General features: G+C 46.8%; 1 protein-coding gene and 1 long non-coding RNA gene across 3 annotated transcripts in view; one reads left to right on the top strand and one right to left on the bottom strand.

The window, feature by feature from the left end:
- ADRA1D (adrenoceptor alpha 1D) overlaps nt 1-16,719 on the top strand; it is a 38,587-nt gene extending 21,868 nt beyond the window's left edge. Inside the window, exon 2 of the mRNA XM_008639870.2 lies at nt 15,059-16,719. Within this exon, the coding sequence (XP_008638092.1) occupies nt 15,059-15,627 (569 nt within the window). The 3' untranslated portion in view covers nt 15,628-16,719. The remainder of the gene's footprint in view (nt 1-15,058) is intronic.
- LOC108448675 overlaps nt 1-23,083 on the bottom strand; it is a 40,856-nt gene that overhangs the window by 3,515 nt on the left and 14,258 nt on the right. Inside the window, exons 2-3 of one of the 2 annotated variants that reach the window (XR_001864640.1) lie at nt 6,731-6,841; nt 116-1,266 (exon numbers count right to left, since the gene is read on the bottom strand). This is a non-coding gene — a long non-coding RNA (uncharacterized LOC108448675). Of the gene's footprint in view, nt 1-115; nt 1,267-6,730; nt 6,842-23,083 lie in introns of those variants that run through there. The other variant, XR_001864639.1, reaches the window with a different exon arrangement.

Here is a 23,083-nt window from a genome sequence, read left to right as displayed (position 1 = left end):
GCCCTGTCCAACCTGGCCTTGGACACTTCCAGGAATCCACGGGCAGCCACGGCTTCTCTGGGCACCCTTTGCCAGGGCCTCCCCACCCTCACAGGGATGAATTTCTTCCCAATATCCAATCTACCCTCAACGTCACACATTGATTTCCTCAGCAGCACAAAAAAAATGGAGCTTTAGTGTTGCTGGGACCTGAATGACTGCTCCCAGCTGGCTCGGGGCTCTGCTCATGGCATTCACAAGGTCCTTGCAGACCTTGACATCTGTGTCAGCAAGCTGCAGCAGCTTTCTTTGAGAGGCAGGGCCCAGAAAGGCCTCTGCAGTTCTTGTTTCTTCCCAGCTTTGTTTGCTCTGGGTAATTACTGGCACACCAAAGGATATTAGCTCTGGACATGAGAGCGCGGAGAGACTGGCCGCTCTCAAATATCAACAGTGTAGTTCATTGTAATTAATTAAATGCTGACATGATCCCCAACAAGCAAAACCTTCATTATACTCAAATTAAACCCCCTGACACAGATGCTTGACTCACTGTCAGCGCCTCCAAGTGCAATCAAATGCATAGAATGCAGACATCACAGCACACGTGTGGAACACAGGGAAAGATCTTACAGCAGGGAATAAAGGTCACTGCTATTCCTAATTACAGCAGTTTCTGGAGCAGACAAGCAGTTTCTTAAATAGTTCTTGCCCTTATCATGTCTGAAGTTCTCTGTGTCAGGATACTTTTTACAACTCTTTTATATTCAAGACCTACCACGTTTTGAGATGGAGTTTGCAAGGTTTGAAGGGACTGCTCCGACTGTCTGCAGTGATTCACGGACACCTGCAGCCCTAAGCAGCTCATTCAATATTTTTTTCAACCCCCCCATAACACAAAGAAAAGTTTTCTCCCTGGAGAGACACTCAGCATTAACTCAGGACTGCAAATAATGGAGAATCCCTGCCTCCATTACACTTTCCCTAGTTGTTTTATATCCTTGCTATTACAAATGACTGCTTTCTTCCCAGAGTAAATTTATCTAGCTAGAACTTCAAGGCATTAAATTTTTCCACCATTCTTGGCTAGGTTAAAGATATGTTTGCTGTCAGAAACAACTTCTCCTGCATTTCACCACAAAGTGTGAGCAAATCACTTCAATTTCTCCTGGATAATGCAAATACATGAAGACTCTTTAATCTCTTGGTCTAAGCCAAGTTTTCCAGACCTTTGTGTTGCCTCGTAGAGCTCCTCAGAGCATCTTCTGTCTCCTTGGCTTCTTTTCTGCTCTGTGGGCACAGAAAAGGGACGTGATTTTCCATATGAGTAACCTCTGTTTTTCAGTCTTTCTTGATCTGGTTCATCTGCTCCCGTTCTTGGCTTTTTTATGATCTGAGCATGAGATATTATGATTAATTCCCTATGACATCTTGCTCCTAGGTGGATCACACCTGTCTTTTTGCCGACAGCCTTGACAGCCATTCTGTGGGGGAGGTGACTGTAAGAGCAAGTCATCAACTTGTTCCTGGAAGGAAAAACATTCCTCCAACGAATCATTTAACCAAAATATTCCCACATGCTACTGCTGAGGGTGAGCACAAATACTGACCCAGAACTGACATTATTGCTGATATATGCAGTACTGGGGTTGATGCTGGGAACCTTCATGTTCAGAAGGTATTTCCATGCTTAATGCCCATGAGTTTAATGAGAGACAGTTCAGCGTGTAACTGCCTTTAAAATCTGTGCCATAACCTTTATGTTAGGGATCAGCTTCACACAGTACCACAAGATATTTAATTACAAACAGGTTGGTAATATTGAAGAAGCAGGTCACTGGTGTTGTCTGAGACAGATGGCTTCAGTTGCCAGGGGATTTGCTCTTTTCAGTGCTTTGGATATCTGGAGGCAATTTTTAGGGGATCTGCATTGAAGGAAACAAGAGTAGAGTCTTCTTACCCAGCTTTAAATTCATCGCACAAAGATAGGACTGAACAACTCTGATGAAAGATCTTCTGACCAAGACACCCTGGGGATCCACTGGGATCCCCACAGACTCCCCTGTGTCCCCCAGAATCCCCCCAGCTTTTAGACAGTGCTGCTGGTGGAAATGCACAAGCAAGCCATTTACACGTGATGTTATTTTTTTCACTTGAAATAAAAACCCATCAAAGTCTCTTAAGAGGGAGGTGGCAAGTCAGGAACTAGTTGGTGAGGATGGAAAAAAAGAGAGGATAATAATTTCCTGGGATGATTCCTTTCTTGATAAGGGTTGTCCACAAAAGCAGCACTTTCTCAAGGAGGGGTTGAAAGCCTACCTAGAGTCACTTGCCTGGAATGAGAAGTAAATATGCAAAATTAGCATATCCAGGAGCCAAAGGCCATATCAAGGCAGGGGGAGTACCCTATGAGCCATGTCTGATATTTCTGAGCAGTGAGTGAAGAGCAAGGGAAGCAAAGAGACCTCTTTATCCAACAAAAAGGTGGAAGAGAGGCAGACAGAATCTCATGGGAGGTACTCCAAGTGCCATGAAAATGGAATGCAAATCTTCATCCCTTCCCTTCAGGTTCAGAAATGAAAAAATAAATAGGGATAGGGCTGAGATGGAGCAGGAAGCATGTCAGTGGAGAGAGAGCCTCATTACCATAATGAGACACTTTGAGACACTCATCTCTCCTCAGCAGAGATCCCACTGCCCTCTTCAGGCATTTAAACCAGGCAAACACAGCATGTTTTTTGCATTCCCTCACCTGAAATACCTCCTTAAAACTCCCTGTGGCTGTAAAGCTTTAACAAAACCACCATGATGGGATGGTTGGTCTGCTCCCACATTTCTTGGTCCTTCTCATCATGGTCTCTGTGCTTGTCCCAGGCTCAGCTCTATGGATAAGACAACCAGGCACCCAATTTTTGCCTCTTGTGTCAAAATATATGGCTTAAGTGTGTCACAGCTGAATAACCAGATAAGAGCAACCTGCTCTAGTGGTGGCATCCCTGCCCATGGCAGGGGTTGGAGTGAGATGATCTTTAAGGTGCCTTCCAACCCAAACCATTCCACGATTCTGTGGTCACATCAGACAGATGACATGACCTTCCCTGTGGAGATGAGGGAAAGGACTGAGTAAGAGGGGTCCTTCACAGGCAATCAATGTAGCATTTTAAAGGAGAATTCATCCCTTCAAGCTAAAGGCTTCAGGAACTGTTGGGAGTCATGAGGATGTTGTTATCTCACCACTCCTGATATATCTTTGGAGCTCAGTTCCACTTAGCCATTGTTTTCGAAGAGAGAGAGGAAGATGTCTCTTTTTGATGTGCAGTGTTTTTAGAGCTTCATATCAGCTGTAAAATGTCTTTCAGGGCTGGGGAGAGACAGACCAACTCTTTGCTATCTCCCCTGAATATTTCCAGGTTGGGGGAAAAGACGGAAATATGGTTTGGGGTTTTAAGTTTCCCTTCTTATCGCAGGAAAAAACATAAAGAAAGAGAAAGTGAGCGATGAGAAACTGGGTTTTTCCATGCAAGCTAAAGCCAAAAGGGCTGTGCCTTGGAGCCGAGTGCGGAAACAGGGCAGGCGTTGGAGGATTTTCCCCTCCAAGCCTGAAAAGAAATAAGAAGCTGGCTGGCTGGTCTTGAATACCCCCTCCTGAGCCTGCGAAACCAGTCACAATTTTTCATCAGAGCTGAAAATATCCACCTCCCCCATCCTTTTTTTCCCCCCACCCTTTCCTCCGTGACGCCATGGCACCGGGCCTGGCGGTGTGGCTCTCTGGAGGATGCTGTCCAGCATCCATCAGAGCTGGCAGTTCTGGGAGGGGACACGGGCTGCAGTGCCAGGCTTCAGGCCAGTGACATCCTGTCTGCCCAGTTCTGATACAAACAGAAAAGCCCTCGGGGCTGGCACAGTGGAACCGCGCTGAGGAAGCTCCCACACTTCCCCTCAATTCCGTGTTTTCCCAACATTGACATCCCAGTGCTGGTGAGTTTTGCCCAGCTTTCCCAGCCATCAGCCACCACAGCGACCCTCTCACTGTAGGATCCGATTTCCAGACCAGTGGTGTCACCTGTGTTGAGGTCCTGGAAACACTCACCCGCCCCAGGTGAGTTCTGCTCACCCTGACCCTCAAATTGAAGTGAGGACTTTTGTGTTTTGCTCTGGGTACAAATTTTTTTCCTGAGTTGGGTTGGTCCCAATGAAAAATTGCCTTTTTCCTCTGTGCAGCTTGGATCTGGGTTCGCTGTACATAAAATGCCATGTATTCCCAGCAGGATTCAGCCCTTCCAAGGCCTGCCCTGCAGCCAAATCTGATCTACATATTTACGAGCTCGTAAACAGGACGGGGCGGGTGAGTTCACATTCTTAGAAAACCAAGTGCAGAGAAAAGAACTTCTGAGTTGGAAAAACAAAGAGTAGTCTTGGGCCCGACCCAGCAAACACAGTGGTTTTTCCAAGACTTGGATGGCTTGCTTGAGAATCATTCCTCTCCATTCCTTTTCTACTGGATTTCCCAAGCTTACCTTTTCATTTGGGAAAAAATGCATATTCCCAATGTTTCTGAGCAGAGTGGAGGAGGCAGCTTGATAGAAAAGGGACATTTTATCTTGGAGGTGAGTGGAAGGCAGACTTGTGTTTGCAGAAGCCACCAAGGAACAACAGTTCCTTGCAAAGGGAAGTTTAAGGAAGGTTTTAAAAGGAGTTGCACAGCAGAAGGAAGCTGGAGGGCTCACCACGAAGCACCACTGTCAATAAGTGCAAGGAGTAGTCTGGAACAGTAATTCCCCAACCATGCTCCCCAGATCTTGGCAGTCCACTAAGGCTTGGTAAATGGTTCATGGAAAACTAGAGTTTCAAGGAAAGCTAGCTCCATAAGGGAGCCAGCCAGAAAAAAATTTGAGGTTTAACAGTTTTTCATAGAATCATGGGATGGGTTGGGTTGGAAGGGACCTTAAAAATCTCATTCTAGTCCTGACCATGGGCAGGGACACATTCCACTATCCCAGGTTGCTCCAAGCCCTGTCCAACCTGGCCTTGGACACTTCCAGGGACGGGGATGGAGAGAAGCCACAGCTTCTCTGAGCAAGTGGTTCCAGAGCCTCCTCGCCCTCTGAGCAAAGAATTTCTTCCTGGTAACTCATCTAAATCCTTCTTCTTTCAGTTCAAGAACATTTCCCCTCGTCTTACCACTGCCCATGTAAAATCAATGCCTATAGTTGGATTTTTTGCCCATGAGACCTTCTACCCATGACTTTTTCCTGTTGACATGGCAGCAAGTCAGCTTGTCTGTAAATGTTTCCCTTCCCCAAGCTGGTCATCCTGGCTGTGCTTCCTGGAGGTGTGTTCTGATGCCATCAGGCATTAAAGAGATTCCCGGGCTCAGACACAGCACGAGCTCAGGATGCTCCAGTTTGGAGAATGGAGAGCCCCGGGAATGCTCCTCTCTGAGCAAGCTCTGCACTGCCCTGCAGGGAGCTTAGCAGCCCCACAAGGCCATTGTGTTCATTCAGATCCCAAGCCAAATGGAAATTTTCTTTTAAAGGCTGCCCTGAGCATGTTTCTTCTGGTGAACCATCCAGACACGAATCTCTGCCGTGCTCACTCCAACATCAGCCCATGGATTCCAGTCTCCTTCCTGCTCAGACAGCAGGACAAGAGCTCTTGACATGCAGCTCAGTTGCCCAAGCTCGGTTTCCTTCTCTCAGGAGACTCTTTTTTTTTTTATTCATTTGCATCCGGTAAATAAGAACCTTCCTGATATCTCCCTTTGGATTTGCCAGACTGGTCAATCTTGGCCTTTTTTTCCCCCCTAATTTTATTTATGTCCTTTTGCTGAGTCTCATGGTTCTAAGATTTGTTTTAAAGTCCCCTTTGGGGCTGGAGTCAGGATATTATTTGTGAATCAAGGAACAGGCAGTTGGACACATATATATCTTTCCCAAGCATAAGGAACACTGCAAAAATATTACCTTTAAGAGAGTCTGTACTAAAAGTCAGATGTCAAACGCCTACATCTTTGTCTTCCTTTTAATTCTGTGATTAATTTCAAAGTCCATCTTCCTGTTGACCATGCTTTACTGAGCGTTCTCTGTGTCCTGAATCTGCTGCCCAGCCGTTCTTCTTGGAGGATGAACCAACAGCTAAAAAGACTATTCCAGGGCAGGGCAGTGTTGAAGTGAGTTAATGGGCAGCTTGGTTTGAGGGCGTGGCTTGGAATTAGATGGTCTTCAAGGTCCTTTTCAAACCAAACCATTCTGTGATTCTCTCACAAAAGCACTGCTTTAACTATTTAAAAGATTTATTACAGAGTTTGGTTTGCAGTATCCAAGCCCAGATCTGGTTTCAGAATCTCTCTCCCTTTTCTCTGCCTCATCCTGCCTGAGCAGAGTCCACAGAGCTTCTGTTAAAAATCAAGAAGCAGGAAAAACTCATGGAATCACAGAATACCAGGTTAGAAGGGACCTGAAGGACCATCTGGTCCAACTTTTCTTGTGAAAAGCACAGTCTAGACAAGATGGTCCAACACCATGTCCAGCGGAATCTTAAAAGTGGAATCCACCACTTCCCTGGGGAAATTGTTCCAATGGCTGATAGTTGTCATGGTTAAAAATTACGTGCAATGGGAATATCCCCAGGAGTGACTTGTACCCATGACCCCTCATCTTTTCCAGGTGACTCCTTGTAAGAAAAGGGTTACAAATCGTTTGTAACTACACAGTGATAAAACCTCCCCCCCAGACTTCTTTTCTCAAGAACTTACCAAGCTCGGTTCTCTGAGCCTTTCCTCACATGGCAGCTTCCCAGTGCTTGGATCATCTTCCTGACCACTCTCCAGCTTGCTCACATCTCTTTTACCTGGTGGGGATCAAAACTGAACACAGTGAGTGGAGTAGCACAATTCCTTCTTCATCTCTGATGGTGATGCCTGTGTTGATGCAGGTGTTCCTGCAGGGTGGCCCTCGCTTCTGAAGTGTCCACTTCCTCATTCTGTTTGGTATCACCGGGAAAATTCAACAGGATACACCTGATCCCATCATCCAGGTTGCTGATAGAGATATTAAACAGCATTGGGAGCGATATCGATCCCACTAGTGACAAGTTGCCTGTTTGGGAAGAAGCTTTTTGCCACCTCTCCCAGGGTGTGCCCTGTCAGCCAGTTCCCCACCCACTTGTCCAGACCAGAGTGCGCCAGTTTCTCCAGGAAACTGTGGAAAACCATATGGAAAACCTTGGAGAAATCCAGTCAGACAAGATGCACCACTCAGAGATTCTTTTGATGGTACCCACTGTGTGCTGCTGGTACAGTTTCTCCTCACAGACCTTGGTATCAATCCCTTTGCAGCAGCAGCCCACAATTCCTGAGTTATTCCTTTGTTTAAAGCATGACTTTCTTCTTTAGATATCCCTCATGAAAGATGGAGTGTGGTGTATTCCTTTCAGAGCAAGAAGGTTTTGTGCATGGGACATCCAGGTCCTTGTAAGGAGGATGCAATGGATGAAACGACCTTTTGGAGATTTGCTGCTGCTGTTTTCAGCTACGAGTCCCCAAATGAAGGGTCAGTGCTTTGAGATGACCTAACTCTGGCCTTCTAGTACCTGAAGGGAGTGTATGAGAAAGATGGAGAGGGACTATTTACAAGATCGTGGAATGACAGGAAAAGGGGGATGGATTAACATTGAAAAAGAGCAGGTTTAGATTAGATATTTTTAAAAGTTCTTCCCTTTGAGGGTGGTGAGGCCCTGGCAAAGGGTGCCCAGAGAAGCTGTGGCTGCCCCTGGATCCCTGGAAGTGTCCAAGGCCAGGTTGGATGGGGCTTGGAGCAACGTGGGGTAGTGGGAGGTATCCCTGCCCATGGCAGGGTGCGGAATTTAAATGATCCTTATGTCTCTTTCAACACAAACCGTTCCCTGATTGTATGATTGAACCTTCTTTGGGCCCCCTCACCTGTCTATAATCATATCACAAAAGCACATTTCCAATGATATCCAGCAAATTACAAGTTTAACTACAATCAAACTAACTAAGAGCAGCTATACTGTCAAAAAGAAAAAAAAAATGTGGGGGAAAAAAAAAAGAGGGAAAAGAAAGCCAGTTTATGATCTCAAGCCCCCAGAGCAACAGCTGTAGAGCAGAGCAGAGCAGACTAAGTACTTTATAGGATCTTGCCCAGAGCCTGTCTTGTGCCCCATGCAGTGCTCCTGTGGTCCTACCACATAATTCCTGTCTTGTGAAGATTGGGACCTCTGGCAGAGCAGGAGGTGCTGTGTGGCAGCCCACCAGGGTGGATCTGCAGTGTGGAGCAGAAGCTTTGCATTCCAGGCCCTGTGATGTGGCACCAGGGCATATGGAGGTAGTTAAGGGAGCAGAGTCGGATGGGGCAGTATTGGGGGGCTGCAAAGTCAACTCTTTATGTTCTTTTGAGGATGGGCTCTGGAGTGAATTGTTCCCTGGACCAAATTCATCTGGAGGGGTCTGGCTGGGCCACACTAAGCAAATTAGCACTATTCACAATCTTTGAAATGACTTGTGAGGTTTCTGTCAGGGAACAGTGTAGATGAACCTGTGTGGCTCCTCACTTCACCTTCCACTGGTGAAATTCTTCCAGTGATCAAAGCCCTGTCCTCCACAGGGGAGAAACTGGTGTATGGAAAGCTTTGGCAGCTTCTCAGAGAGGATCAGACCACCAGGTGATCATGATATTCAGTGTGAAATCAATCAGGCATAACCTTGGATGCCCGTGATGTGGTTGCCCTTGAGCCAGGAGTCTGAGTCCAACCATCTGAAACCTGGTGTGATCCATCTACCTGGTACACTTACACTCAGGATGAGATGGATCACTCCACTCTCACCACAAAATCTGCCCTCTCAGCTATTGACTGTAAGAGGAGCCCCAGGACCTGCTCAGATGCCTGAACTCAGGTGTTTCACACAAGAGCCATGCTTTTCAGGAAGTGTGATGCCTCAGAAACATCCTCACAGCAATTACTCCCACCAGTGGTCCAAATTCCTAGGACAACTCTGAGAAAATCTCCAATATTTGAGGGGAATAAAGGGCAATTTTGGTCAAAATCCTACTGATGTGCAGCACCTTAGAGAAAAGTTTTGGGGACATCACTAGAACCATACTCCTAAATGTTCGGAGACAGGTTTGGGGGCCATGAATTTGACAGTGAATGAGCAGTACAAGGCTCTGCTGCATTATCCTCCTCTTGCTGACACACAAACCACACTCAAATCTCAAATTTGGGAGCCTTCTTGAAAGTGTTGGTGTTTTTCAGAGCTCTTGACTGGTTTCTCCTCCCTTTGCAATCTCCCCACCACTGCCAGACATAAGTTTCCCTGATCTCCATCACACCCAAAGCTTCCCTCCCTCCCCACAGGGACCCCACACACTAGGTTTGCACACCCCACCACGGGCTTTGGCATGGTCAGGGGCTCTCGAGGAGCATCTCTCCAACCATGACCTGGAACACAACACTGCCTAGAAGGTCTGCAATGGTCAGGAGAGTGGTGGCTTCTCCCTGCTTCTCTTTGGGCCACACCAGGATGCAGAAGTTGGACACACAGGCAGCAGAGAGACATGCAGGCAGCTCATTGGGGCTTTCATTGGGAAGCTGCTGCTTATCTGTGACATTGTTTATGGGATCAGCTGGAGGGCTGACAGGCCTGAGGAATTCCACCCGATATCCCAGTGCCATCATCCTCCAGGGAAAACACTTGAGTGGCTGTGAACATGCTGTCCTCCTCCCTAGGCCAAGCAGCTTTTGGATCCATCCTAGGAGGGCAGTGAACTCCCTCATCACTCCAAAAAACACCAAGGAGGTGTTAACCCTCTAGGGACCCTGATATGCCTACGAATACCCAGTGGAGGTGGTTAATAGAGGAGGAGGAGAAGGTCGGGAAAGACCAGTCAGAATCTGAGTCCCACACACTGGGAGAAATCCTTGCTGAAATCCAGCCCATTCTCCCATAGTTTGGCAGCTGCATCACGGAGATTGTCCATCATGAGGGCCTGGGAAGGAGCTGGCAAAGAGACATGCAAGCTGGGTATTGAGCAGAAAGGGGCGGTTCATGATTACTTTGGACCAGATTTAATTCATTTACTTCGTGAGAGTCAGAAAAAAAGAAGGAAGAGAGTGAGAGTCAGTTTAGGTTGGATACAAGGAAAAGGGCTTTTAATATGAGGGTGGGGAGGCCCTGGCACAGGGTGCCCAGAGAAGCTGTGGCTGCCCCTGGATCCCTGGAAGTGTTCAAGGCCAGGCTGGACGGGACTTGGAGGAACTGGGATAGTGTAGATGGGATATTGGGCAGGAATTGTTCCCTGTGAGGGTGGTCAGGCCCTGGCACAGGGTGCCCAGAGCAGCTCTGGCTGCCCCTGGATCCCTGGCAGTGTTCAAGGCCAGGCTGGACGGGACTTGGAGGAACCTGGGATAGTGGGAGGTGTGGAATGAAATGAGCTTTATGATCACTCCCAACCCAAACCATTCCATGATTCTCTGACTTCCTTTGGCCAGGAGGACCCACAGTGAGCAGCTGTGGTACCTCCTGTGCCAGGGCTTTTTCTCTACCAGCTGCAATTCTCTGGACTTGCTGCTCTGATACATCCCTAGGGAGTCCTCAATCCTCTCCCAAACTTTTGATGCCACATTCAGGAGATGCTCAAGCAATGGGACACCTGTCCCCACCACAATCCTAATCCTATCTATGGATTTCTGGAGCTTCCCAACTCAAAAACAGAGCAGTTTGCACATTGGTAATGTTTTTTTTAATTTTCCATGAGTTTGGCCAATCAGTTTTTACCATTCATAGCCTGCTGCTTGCAGGGACATCCACAGCTGAGCAACCTGCTGTGAGATGACCACGTCCTCCTCTTAGCTGCTCACCTGCCACCTCCTGTGGAAGGTGTCACCTTCCCTCTCCTGTGATGACACCTATAAGGTCCAGCCCTCCAAAACCTATTTTTTTGCAAGCCCATTCCTGATACAAAGCTCACACCAAGCAACAGCAACCTTTATCGGTGTTGAACAGTCCTGCTGGTCCTTGCATTTCAAATTTCATGGCGGGACAGCACTGGGACATGACTTTGTCCCTTTGTTTTTCCCACCTGCCCTTGTGTCTGCAGCGTTTCTGTGCCACGGACTATTCAGGACATGCTGCAAAGCTGGGACCTTTTAGAACAAAGATGCTTTTGCCAGCTAAGCCTGCTCATGGATTCTGCCTGTACACTGGGAGCCAGGGCCAGAATTTAGATTGGACTGGCTCCATTTGCATTGGTGCATTTTTCTTTTTTCTTGTTTTGCTTTATTTTTTTGAGCGGTGAACACTGGGACCAGCAACTCTCCGAACAATCCAAGTGATATCACCTTCCAGTGAGTCATGGGGAGGGCAGGGTGGGGAAGGGCAGGCAAGGAAAAATCATGAGATTGTGTTAGCTCGAACAAGCTAAAAAAAACGGGATATGTGTTTGGATACGTGAAGAGGAGATTGCATCCACTGCCACCCATCACAGAGCATCACAGTTTTGGGAAGCATCCCCACTGCTCCAGAGATTTTTACCTGCCTGGTTTTCCCCAAATATGACCAGGGTGACATTAACTAGGAATAAAAAAATACAAGTATGAGCACGTACTTTATTGGCTCAGTTTTTGCACCACAAAAAAGTGAAGTTCAATTTTCAGATCGTATTTAGTCTGTAGCTTCAGTCACTTTGCAAGGTTCAAACAGGCTTTTCCTGAGCTCACCTGCAGCATTCTTAATTTCTGAATGGTCCTGAGGATAATTGTTTAGAATTACAATAGGACGTACAGCCCTTGCCCTGATCCAGCTCTATCAGATTCAGATTTTGCAAGACGTGGGATGATCTTTTATAAAATGATGGAAGGAATAAAGTCCCCAAATGGCCTGTTAAGAGCTTATTATTATTATTATTATTATTATAAATTTTGATGGATGTCCCCGAATTGGGTGTCACCATCTCCTCCTCCCTCATCCCATGAGGTGTTGAGCTGGATGCCCAGGAGAGGTGTCCAGAGGGCTGATTTTGAGTGCATAGCAAAAACTCCTCTTTAAACAAGACCACGTTTCCCTGCTGGATTGTGACACAGATCCGACAGAAATTGTTCTTCCTGTTCTTTGATGCTGCCTGTCCTCGCTTTGATGCTTTTGGGGCCAGATCACCAAAAATTGCTCTTACGCCGAGATAACAGACTGAAGTGCTGGTGCATCACTCTGTGTTGCTGTTCCTGTTCTTTTACTCACATCCTCTATTTCTAGACCTTGGACACATCCTTCTGTGTTTCCTGAGCTCTTCAAATGTCCATCACTCAGTACTGACTTTGACTTATTTATATAGGAAATGTTACAAAGCCCAGCCCAAAACCCTCAAAGTGTTGTTGTGTATTCGTGTATATGAAAGCAAAAGCTGATTTCTTCAGTTTTTTACACAATCCCTAAAAAAGACCCCTCAAATCCTCTTATGTGCAGCCTCTCAGTGCCCATCAGAAGATTCTGATGCTCCAACATGTGCAGAGCAGCTGTTCTGGGGACTCCCTGCCTAGTTCTGTTCATCCCAGGGCAAGGAAATGAGGAAACTGTGGATGCACTCAGGACACGTCCCTTCCAAGGGCCATGCTTATTTGCATGGTAATGAGGATGGTAATGGGCCCCTTGTCTTCATATGTACACAAGGTTCTCACTGGGTGAAAACCAGCCAAAGCTGAAATTCAGAGGATTCATAGCTTCTTTTCCTTTTCAATTTGTGTTTTCTATCTGGATGCAAAAGACAAAGCACGTAGTACAGAAACTGCATTGTGCACTGAACTGCTAAACACCAGATAGAAATTATTATTTTAGCAACCATCAGGCTGTTTAGGCAAGCACCAATCTCTTAAGTAGCCTGGCTCAAGCAGTAATTACCAGTTGAATTTAAAAAGAGACCCTTCTTTTTATTTGCTTTGTTACCATAGTTTTTTGTTTTCGTTTCCTCTCTCTTGAAGCTAAAAAATGCTCCATAGAGCTGCAGCTCCTCTGAGAACCCAGAGCACGCTGCAAACAGGGTTCACAGCAGCACTGTGAAGAGTTCATGGTAATTAACCCTTTCTCCAGTGGGGAAACTGAGGCAGGAAACCACTCCCTGACAAGGGAATGAACAGGATTATACGTTCAGTGAAGTCCTTCACCTGCCTTGGTCCCATTCCTGGATGCATCCATGGTACCTGTAGGTCCAGGGGGGTGGGTTGGGGGCACTGTGAAAAAGGGCATGGTCAAAGCCATGGTGGGATGAAGAATGGAGGAGATGCTACGTGGAAGGCAAAGGGGGATGGCCCCAGCACCACTGGGGTGTTCAAAGCTCCTGGCTGTTGCTCAGGGAGGTGTTTCTGATGGGGTTGAAATCAAATCTGGTGATTCCAGCAGCCCAGAACCAACCTGTAAAACCTCAGCACTGTCCCCAAGAGAAGAAACTCCTTTAATCTAAAACAGCCAAGGTGGGGTCATTCCCTCTATGCAACTGAGCCCTGTGTTAAGGGAGCCAGCAGGGAAGATGGAGAGAGACTGTTTATGAGGGCCTGGAGTGATGTGACAATGGGGAATGGCTTCAAACTGCCAGAGAGCAGGGTTAGATGGGATATTGGGAAGAAATTCTTCCCTGTGAGGGTGGGGAGGCCCTGGCACAGGGTGCCCAGAGAAGCTGTGGCTGCCCCTGGTTCCCTGGAAGTGTCCAAGGCCAGGTTGGAGAAGGCTTGGAGTAACCTGGGATAGTGGAAGATGTCCCTGCCCAGGGGGATGGGCCTGGATGGTCTTTCAGGTCCCTTCCAACCCAAACCATTCCATGATTCCATGATCATTGCTCCATCCAAAGCCACTGACTGCACCACCAGCAGCTGCTCATTAAGCTGCAAATGCTTTCATTTCCAGGAAGGCTCTGAGTCTTCCCAGCACAGAGATGTCAGTCCTGCTCACTCTCCTTATTCCATGCCCCCTTCGGCACACACTGACAGCCAGCCTCAGCTCCAGCTCACCTTGGGTGGGCCTTCAGCAGATATTTAGGCTGCTTTCCCTGCCCAACCACCATAAAATGCTAGGATCTGTCTGCCTTCTCCCACATCCCCGTGATGGAGCTGCCCACGTACCTAATGTTGAGTCTGGCTGAAATTTCTCCACTTTTTAGGGATGGGTGTATGAAAGCTTTGCTGGAACCAGTTCTCTGAGTTTCCTGGAGGATGGTTTTCCTCCAGCAAACAGCCTGGGGAGCTTTTATGCAGTGTCAGTCACAAATTCCTGGCTCCTGGCACCTGTTTTACTGTTTTGACATCAGGCTTAGGAGTGCAGGGGAAAATAATAATGATATCTGGAGTTAATGTTATTTACTAAAATACAAATTAATGCTCAGTCACATGGTGGCACGATTTGTCATCCAGAGCTAAAATTAAAAGAAATTAAGGCTGAGTCAGAAAGTTATTTCAGATCCAAGTGGGGAATGCTGTGTCGAGGCCATGTGGGAGCAACACTGACATCTTCTGGCTCGAAAACAAACCTCCAGCCTTTTCACCAAGAAAACCCCAGGGAAACTCTGCAAAAACCTAAGGAGGGGCCAGGTGCACAAAAGCGTTTTAAAGAATCAAGGACAAGCTTTGGGGCAGTGGATATTATGTGAGCCCACTTTAACAGCTCCCCTTAGCATCACCACAAAATCTGAACGGAGGGTGTGTGACACTGATGACCCAAAATACGTGTGAGGAGGAGGTGAAGGGGTGTTGTTCTTCTCAGTGCAGGTGGCAGGGCTGTATCCATACTTTTATGCTGAAGTCTGTAAGTCTGGAGGCGACAAATTACCTGAAAGTCACATTCCACTAGGCCAGGTTGCTCCAAGCCCCATCCAGCCTGGCCTTGGACACTTCCAGGGGTGAGGAGATACAGTTTCTCTGGGAAACCAGAGAAATGTTCCAGGGTCTCACCACCACCACACCTTCAGAATCACTTTTCTACACACCTCACCTCCCCTAGACTGGATTGACCACCACCCTTATCGCCTTACTCTGCCACACCCTTCCCCTTCCTCTAACCGAGTTTCTTTTAATCTCTTCCAAGGTTCTTTCTTCCCATCCCTGAAGCCCTCCGAAATCGTCTTCAAGATCATCTTCTGGCTGGGATACTTCAACAGCTGCGTGAACCCCATCATCTACCCGTGCTCGAGCAAGGAGTTCAAGCGCGCATTCATCCGGCTGCTCAAGTGCCAGTGCCACCGGCGGAGACGGCCCATCTGGAGGGTCTACGACCACCACTGGAGAGGGGCCTCCATCAACAGCTCAGTGCAGGACTCAGAGACAGACCTAAGGCCCAGGATTAACACCCTGAACAGCTCCTTCATATTTAACTCCTCCTTCCAGGAGAGAGCCAGTAAGAGGAGAACACTCAGCTTCAAGGGCTGGAAAATGCTCACCCCTTTCCAGAAACCAGCATCCACCCAGCTGAAGGAGAAGATGAACAGCCTTTCTAACAAAATCCGGGGTGGCTCCAGCAAAGGGGGGGTGACAGCCACCTACAAGACAGAGGTGGAGTCTGTCTCGATCGGGATCCCTCATGATTTCACGGAAACCATCGACTACCAAACCCATGACTTAACAGACTGCTGTGGGCTGAGAGAAACAGATATTTGAAGCCTCTGGGGCAGCTGTCGATGGTTTCTTTAGAGGTATCCAGCAGAAACATGGAGGGATACCACCTGTGGGTCTGTCAGGCAGGCTGGAAGCAGCAATCAGGTATTAAATGCAGTTGCCCAAAGGTTATCCAAGCATCCCCCACGTGGAGCTCAGCCCCTTCTGTGGGATTATGGGTTCCTCAAATTAGAGCCAATGGCATATCCCATTCTAACGAGCCACAGCAGGAGGGGAAGGTCTGTCAAGACCCATCAAGGCAAGAGCTATCTCCTCCCATGGATGGTCGTCTTTGGCTTTGGAAGAAGCTGTGCAATTAAGGGAAACCAGGATGTCTCCTTTGCCTTAAAAACACCACCGTGAAATCTAACGGAAAGATTGAATCCCAAAAGTTGCCAACCCTGCCTTAGTACATGTGGTCATGTTTCCATCCAGAGGCCGCATCCAGGAAGGACACTGCCCAGCAGTAGCTGGCAGTTGATCCTTTATGTGGTGGGTTGGGAGCTTGTAGGTCCTGAACAGGAGCTCCAGACAAGGCCTTGGCTTTGGAGGGAGAGCAGACTCGGGTGTTCCCAAGCAGGGTGGAGGGATCCCAACTCTCAGTCATCATCTCTGCAGTGGCCACAGCTTTGCCCCTTCCACATCACCTGGTTTTAGGCCAGAGGAGTATTCCAGGTGTGTACACTGCTGCCAAGGGGTGTACAGGTCTCTCTCCTCTCATTCCATCCTGTGAACCGTTTCCCCGTTCACTTTCCAGTGAAACACTTGCAATCCACCTTGCTTTAGTGAACATCCATCTGTGACACACAGAGAAACCAGCTCCTTTAGGTGTCAATCATCCCCAATCTTTCCTGTCCCCTTTTTGCTCTCGTTGTTTCTCTCAAAAAATGCAGGAGAAAAATGCATCCCAGGGGCTTCACTCAGGACAAGAGGAAATGGCCTCAAGTTGTGCCAGGGAACATTTAGGCTGGATACTAGGAAGAATTTCTTCACTCAAAGGGCAGTCAGGGACTGGACCAGGCTTCCCAGGGCAGTGGTGGAGTCACCATCCCTGAAAATGTTCAAAAGACATGAGGATGTGGCACTTGGGGACATGGTTTAGTGGTGAATGTGGTGGTGCTGGGTTAGTGGTTGGATTCAATGATCCAAGAGGTCTTTTCCAACCTTAATGATTCAGTGATGCAGGTCCTCAGCCAGCCTGTGCTGTGGCTCAGGAAAGGTGGGGTGGCTGAGTTCGGAAATTTGCATTTCTACTGCCCATAGAGTCCAAGCTAAAGTGGAGCTGAGGCGCAGTTGGAGCTCCCTTGAGTAGAGGGATCTTCTCCCCAGGAAGGGTCACACTCACGACCCTTCTCCCAAGGGGCTTCCCACATGCCTGATACATCAAACCTTTGGTGGCTGCCAACAATTGCCTTGGTTTTGTCCACTAACATGGTCAAAAGTAATGACAATAAAGGTGTGGTTTTTCCCTGCTCACAGAGTGTGAGCACCTCTCAGGAGGGCACTGCGGGTTCCTCTGGGAAACTCAAGGAGCTGAAGCCATGACAAGCCCACCTTGGCCAGTCAGCTCACAAAATGGTCACCCAAACTCTACTTGGCCATGGACTGCAGGCACTGGTTCAAAATTCAGAGTGGTTTGATCAAATTTCAGATAATGAGCCCCAAGGAGCGACCATCAGGTTCAGCCATTAGCAGGAGACACGTAGGTGATGGAGGCAAAGGACGGATCTGAAGTGAGGTGCCTCAAGCCAGGGAACTAAAGAACAGGAATGTGAACACCTGAGGGGTGGAAACACGGCATGGAACGTGTCCTGGGTGGAACCTGCTCCACATCAGCACTGCCCCTCGAACCCATGAGGAATCTTTCGTGAAAGTGCCTGCAGCACATCCAGCTCATCCCACTAAGGGTGGCTGCCAAAGGAAGATGAAAGGCGACCAGGCACAGCAGGGAAAATGTCACCTTTCTTTCTGATATTCTGGTTTGCTTTAAAGGGAAACAAAACAGGAGGGAAGTTGGACTTTTTTATTTTTTACTCTTTTGTGCAGTGCATATTGAGACAGGATACTGGAGTTGGCCCTGTCTCAACACCCTTTACTTGATGCAGGACTCCAAACTGGACCAATTATTGCACAAATACCAGCAGATTTTGTCCAGATATTTTCCTGCCAGCAGCAAATCCCAGCACTTACACTGAACTCAGACTCACAACTACCTGCATGTTCTCCTGCATCTGCAAAACCAGCCTGAGGCTGCCAACTCTGCCCTACCAAAGCAGGGAACTTCCCAACACCCTGTGGGAACTTCTGTGGGGAAATATATTTTTCTCCCCTGTTTCTTTGGCTTTGAAGGGAAGTGAGACCTTACAGTGATGATGGGGCAACATGAAAAGTCATTTTGTAGTGTAAGGACTGCAGCTGCCACTGTTTCCTGGGTGTTTTTGGGATCCTGGTGGGAGGCACTGGGGATGCGGCAGAGAAGGGACAAGGGAGAGTACAGTCCATGAATGCATCCATGACCAGACAGACAGACAGACATGCACATGTCACTGTGTTTATATATATGTGCCATTCCCAAAATACCAGGCATTCTCCTACAAATGGGCAAACATCCCTCTATAAATGAAGATTTAGCAAATGTTGGCAAGCAGTGCATTCCCATAAACGAGTTGGCATTGTTGCTTATACTTCTCCCTGATCTTTTCAATACACTTTTTTCTTTTTTCCTTTTTTTTTTCCAGTACTGAAATATTTACATTTACAGCCTCCAGCCCCTTGAAAGCTTTGCCAGAAGGGGAAAAAAAAGATTAGTCTGGAGGTTTGCTGCCTCTCCATCCCAAGTCTTTACAGACCTAAAAGGGAGAAAACAAAGTATGTTTAAGCACAGACAGAACACACACACAAAAATGCCCAAATTCTGGCTCAGTTACTCACTGTATTTGATCTGGCCCCAAAAGATGCCCTGGAAGGTGCTGTAGGAAAGCCTTGAGCTCTGCTGTGCTGCATTCAGGCAAAATACTTGGTTTTCACCCCAAAATTTCATTTGGCATCTTGCATCAGAAGCAGTGCCAGGACTGGACTCTGAGGCTGCTCATGCAGAGCTTCATTTAGAGGAGACAGGGCTGTCTTTGCTGGCAGGGAGGAAGGAAAATCTTGTATGAAATATCACCTGAGTATCTGAAATTGAGCATTTCTCCTTGAATGCCTTAATTTCCAAGCTGTCCCAAGTTTGGAAAAACAGGCTCAGACTTTCAGGACGTAAATTCAGTCCGATCCCACAGACTTCCCTGAATCCACAAGGGTGTGACCAGCGGAGGGAGTGGCCCTGTTCCTGCAAATTTGCCAGGCAGGCCATTTCCCAAAGCACCTGCACCTCGGTTATTTGTCAGATCCCACCTCATTGCACTGGCTCCGTGTCACAATTGCATTGTCAGACCTTGCTGCTCCAAGGAACCAAGAGCTGAGGGTGGAAAATGAGTTTTTCTGTCACTGGGCTCTCCCAAGTCCACGAGGGAAGGAAAGTCCCCATCAGCCTGAGCTGGGCTGCAGTTGGGTTGCATTACTATTGTTTACAGTGTGTATATAAGTGTACATTTTCTTTAGCAGAACATTGGAATTTTTTATGTATAGATTTTTATTTTTCAGCCCCAGATGTATTTATTAGCCAGAGTATTTCTGTTTTGTGTTTCGGATTCTGCCAGATTGATGTAAGCTCTATGAAACAGAATGCACATATTTTTGTTTGTTTGTACCAAATACATGCACAAACCTGTCTAAAACGTTGCTGTGAATTGTTGCTGTGTCTGATTTTTTAAACAAGGGTTTTAGGGGATGAAGGAGGAAGGAAGAAAAACCTGAAAATTATCCACTCTTGCTTATTTCTCAATTTTTTTTTTTTTTTTTGCAGTTTCACAAGGATAATCTTTCTCACATGGAAGAATTTATGATAAATGCAAGTCAGGAGAGGACACTCTCAGTTTCTTGACACATAGGGATGAAGGTGTTGCACCAGCCACATCTAGAATGAAGGTTTAAATTGGATATTGGGTAGAAATCCTTCACTGGAAGTGTCCAAGGCCAGGTTGGATGGGGCTTGGAGCAGCCTGGGCTAGTGGAAGATGTCCCTGCCCATGGCAGGGGGTGGGAATGAAATGATCTTTAAGATTCCTTCCCACCCAAACCATTCTGGGATTCTTATGTATATGATGCATATCTGAGACAGGAAAGGGAAAGGCAAAAGAGAAAATCAAAAGGAGATACAACATGAAAACACTGGATCAATATTTGATAGCAGTCAGAGGTGAAAATTACTTTGGGGAATTTGGGGGAAGAAATGGAGAATGGAAGAGATGGAGAATGACCTTGAAAATACCTTTGCATCTCTGAATACATCTGTGACATCCATGGAATTTGACTGCTGTTTGCTTTTCTGATTCATCAGCTCAAGAAGGATAGACTGGACTTAGAATGGATCAAAGTTACAGGATAGTTTCCATCCAAAGAACATTTAAATCAAAGGGCACTCTGATGACTGAGAATTCAGGTCTGTAAAACCAGGAGTGGTGGGGAGAAGACAAGTAGTGAATGAGTGTTCACTGCTTCTCATTGTACAAGACCTAAGTGATATCATACCCAATTATCAAAATGAACAGAGCGAGGTAATTCTTCACACGGCTCATTTTTGAACAGTGGAACTCATCACCACGAGATACTGAGTCTGTCTGTAGGGGTTAGGAGAGCAATTAGGTGCCTTGGTGACAGATAAACCCATCAAGGGCTGTTGGAAATGTTTATATAATCTCTGAGCTGAGAAACCCCTGAAGCAGCAATTGCTGTCAGCTGGGAGGATATTTCAAGGGATATTTCACTGTTGGCTTTTTCTTTCCCTCTATTCCTCTGAAGTTTCCCTGGTCAGAGAGGGGACTCAGCTAGAATGACTCAGGCTCTGGGAAGGTCCAGCCTTCTCTGTGTCCCCTTCCTCCATGCCACAGTTGTATCCTGCATTTCCCTGCCCACAGGGAAAAATAAAAAAAAAAAATGGAAAACTTAAGTTTAGTCCCAAATGCACATTCAGTCATCAAGGTCACAGGATTTGGCCATCCCTGTGTGCCAGTTCCTGCTGGGAAATTTCTTTCGCCACCCAGAAATTGAAAACCATCCCCTCAATAAACTGACTTTTACAATCTTTTCACAGGACAGGGATTGTAGCTGGGACTGGGAGCTGCCTGGAGGTTTCCCAAGAAACTTCAGCAATCCTGTGAAAAAGTTTCAATTTTTGTTTCCACTTTCAGACCCCTAAGGGTCCCTCCCTGGAGACTCACATCACACAGAGTGACACTAAGGTCACTGACAAGTAGGTTTGGGTTTTTTTGGTACCTTCTGTGGGATTCAGCTCATGGATTAAAACATTTCCACTCCAGTGAGGTGTCCGTGTAAGAGCCATGTTTAAATTCCATTAGAGAAAAAAAATAATTAATTCTGGATTGAATATGGGCATTTCATGCCATCTGAGCCATTCCAGGCTGTCCAAGACATCTGCGCAGGTCAGGAAACAGGACAGAAAACCTGATGTGCAAAACTGGCTGAGGATCAGAAGGACCTGGGCTGGGAGCTGGCAGCAGAAGTAAATGTTGGGCAAAGAACAGACATAAACTGAAAGTCTGATCCCTCCTTTTCTCTTGGGAAAAGAGGACACAGGATATTTACTCTGGTTGAGCTCATCACCAAAAGTCAGATCAGGATGGACCACACCACCCAGTCACTGTGACATCCTGGGACACAGAGTCCTGCCAAGATGCCAGGAGGGACAAATCAGAGATTGTAAATTACACTGAGGTCCCACGAGGCCATTAAAAAAGGGTTTATAGCAAAAGTGTTCAGTTCTATTCAGTTCAATAAACCAAACTTGCCCAAATGTAAAGATTTCCTATGTGTAATGCTGGTGGATAACAGATGTCTTGAGGTTTGAGGGAAGGGTGGAGGCATCAAAAATAGGTTTTATGCATTTTCTGAGAACATTACCTGGCATTTATTATGCCCAGATCTCCGATTTGATTTTTTATAATACAGCCTCAAGTAGGACATTTCACAGAGTTTGGAGATTGCTGGACTTTCTTCACCTCTCTCCTTTGCCTTCAAAAAGTCTGAGGCAAGGAGGGACTCAGCCCATGGAAGTCCAGCTGACCATGGCTAAAAATCTCACTAAAAGAAATCATTTGGGATTTTCACAAAAGATCAAGGCCCGATCCAGCTCCTGTGCTGAATATTTACTCTTCTTTCCTCCACAGCTGCTGCTTTCTGGATGGAAAAAAAAAAAATAATTCCCTGAGGGCTATAGATGATTCATAAATCTCACTGAAATGTGACCATAATTAAGCAGCAGCAGCACTGCTGAGAGACAGAGCACTGCCTGTTCAAACCCCTCTCCTCTCCCCTGGCAGATCCACGGTTGCTTTAAAACCTGACAGAACAACTAATGGATCAGAAATTTGAGTTCAGATGTAGCAGGAGAGTGCTTTTGGAAAGAGAAGGTCCCAAAGCTTAGCCCCATCTATGGCCAGGAGGCTTCAGCTGGAATCATTAGGAGAGGAATAGAATGTTCTTTCTCCTTGTCAGTGGAGACTTCCCATTCCCAAACTTTGCAAGAGGTGTCTGAAATTCAGAAAACTGACAGGAACACAAGAAAAGACCCCCCAAAGCCCTAAACCCAGCACATACCAACCAAAACAAAAAGTCAAACTATACGTAGGCTGAGTTATCCCAAAAGCTCTTACTCATCTGCAAGTTCGAAATTGGAATTTCTCCACACATCCTCGGGAAAAGGGAATGCCCTTGGGTAGCCCTGTTTTTCTCACAGCAAGGTGGTTTTTATGGGTTTAAAAGGTTTGCTGCCTTGACAGCACAGTTGTTAATATGAGAGTAAATTGCCATTGTTTTATGCATGTTTATTACTCCAGTCCTCAGCAGATGAATCACGGTGCAAACCCAGTTTCGCTTTGATTGCTGTGGGGCTCTCATTTCTCAGCTGTTTCAGAGTTTCAAGCTTAAATGCTGCTTCTTAAAGCTTTAGGGGACAGGGGAGGGGGGCTGACAGTGTATGAATGGGTTTTTATACAGGTACCTATATTTTCTGTAGGTACATAATACATATGTATGTATTAATAGATACATCTGCACTGATCTTCACAGAAACACACACAAATACATTTAGAATTTATCCTTCTAACACTCTTCTTTGTGCCTACTTCAGCCCCAGACCGTGTCCCATGTCCTCCTCAGACGACCCAAAATTCAGTATGTTCAGTGCAGCTGCTCAATCACCACAGAAGTGATGCAGAAACCGACCATGAGCTTTCTAATATTCCATTACTGAAATCAGTTGCCCAGAGAGGATGTGGATTCTCCATCACTGGAGTCCTGGCAAATGTTTATCTTGGGTGGCATTTCAGATAGGATGGATCCT

The sequence above is a fragment of the Corvus brachyrhynchos genome, unplaced genomic scaffold, assembly GCF_000691975.1.
Source record: "Corvus brachyrhynchos isolate BGI_N302 unplaced genomic scaffold, ASM69197v1 scaffold166, whole genome shotgun sequence".
Classification (NCBI taxonomy): Eukaryota; Metazoa; Chordata; class Aves; order Passeriformes; family Corvidae; genus Corvus; species Corvus brachyrhynchos.
Note: the sequence above shows the minus strand (reverse complement) of the source record. Positions and strands in the feature narration are given on the sequence as shown.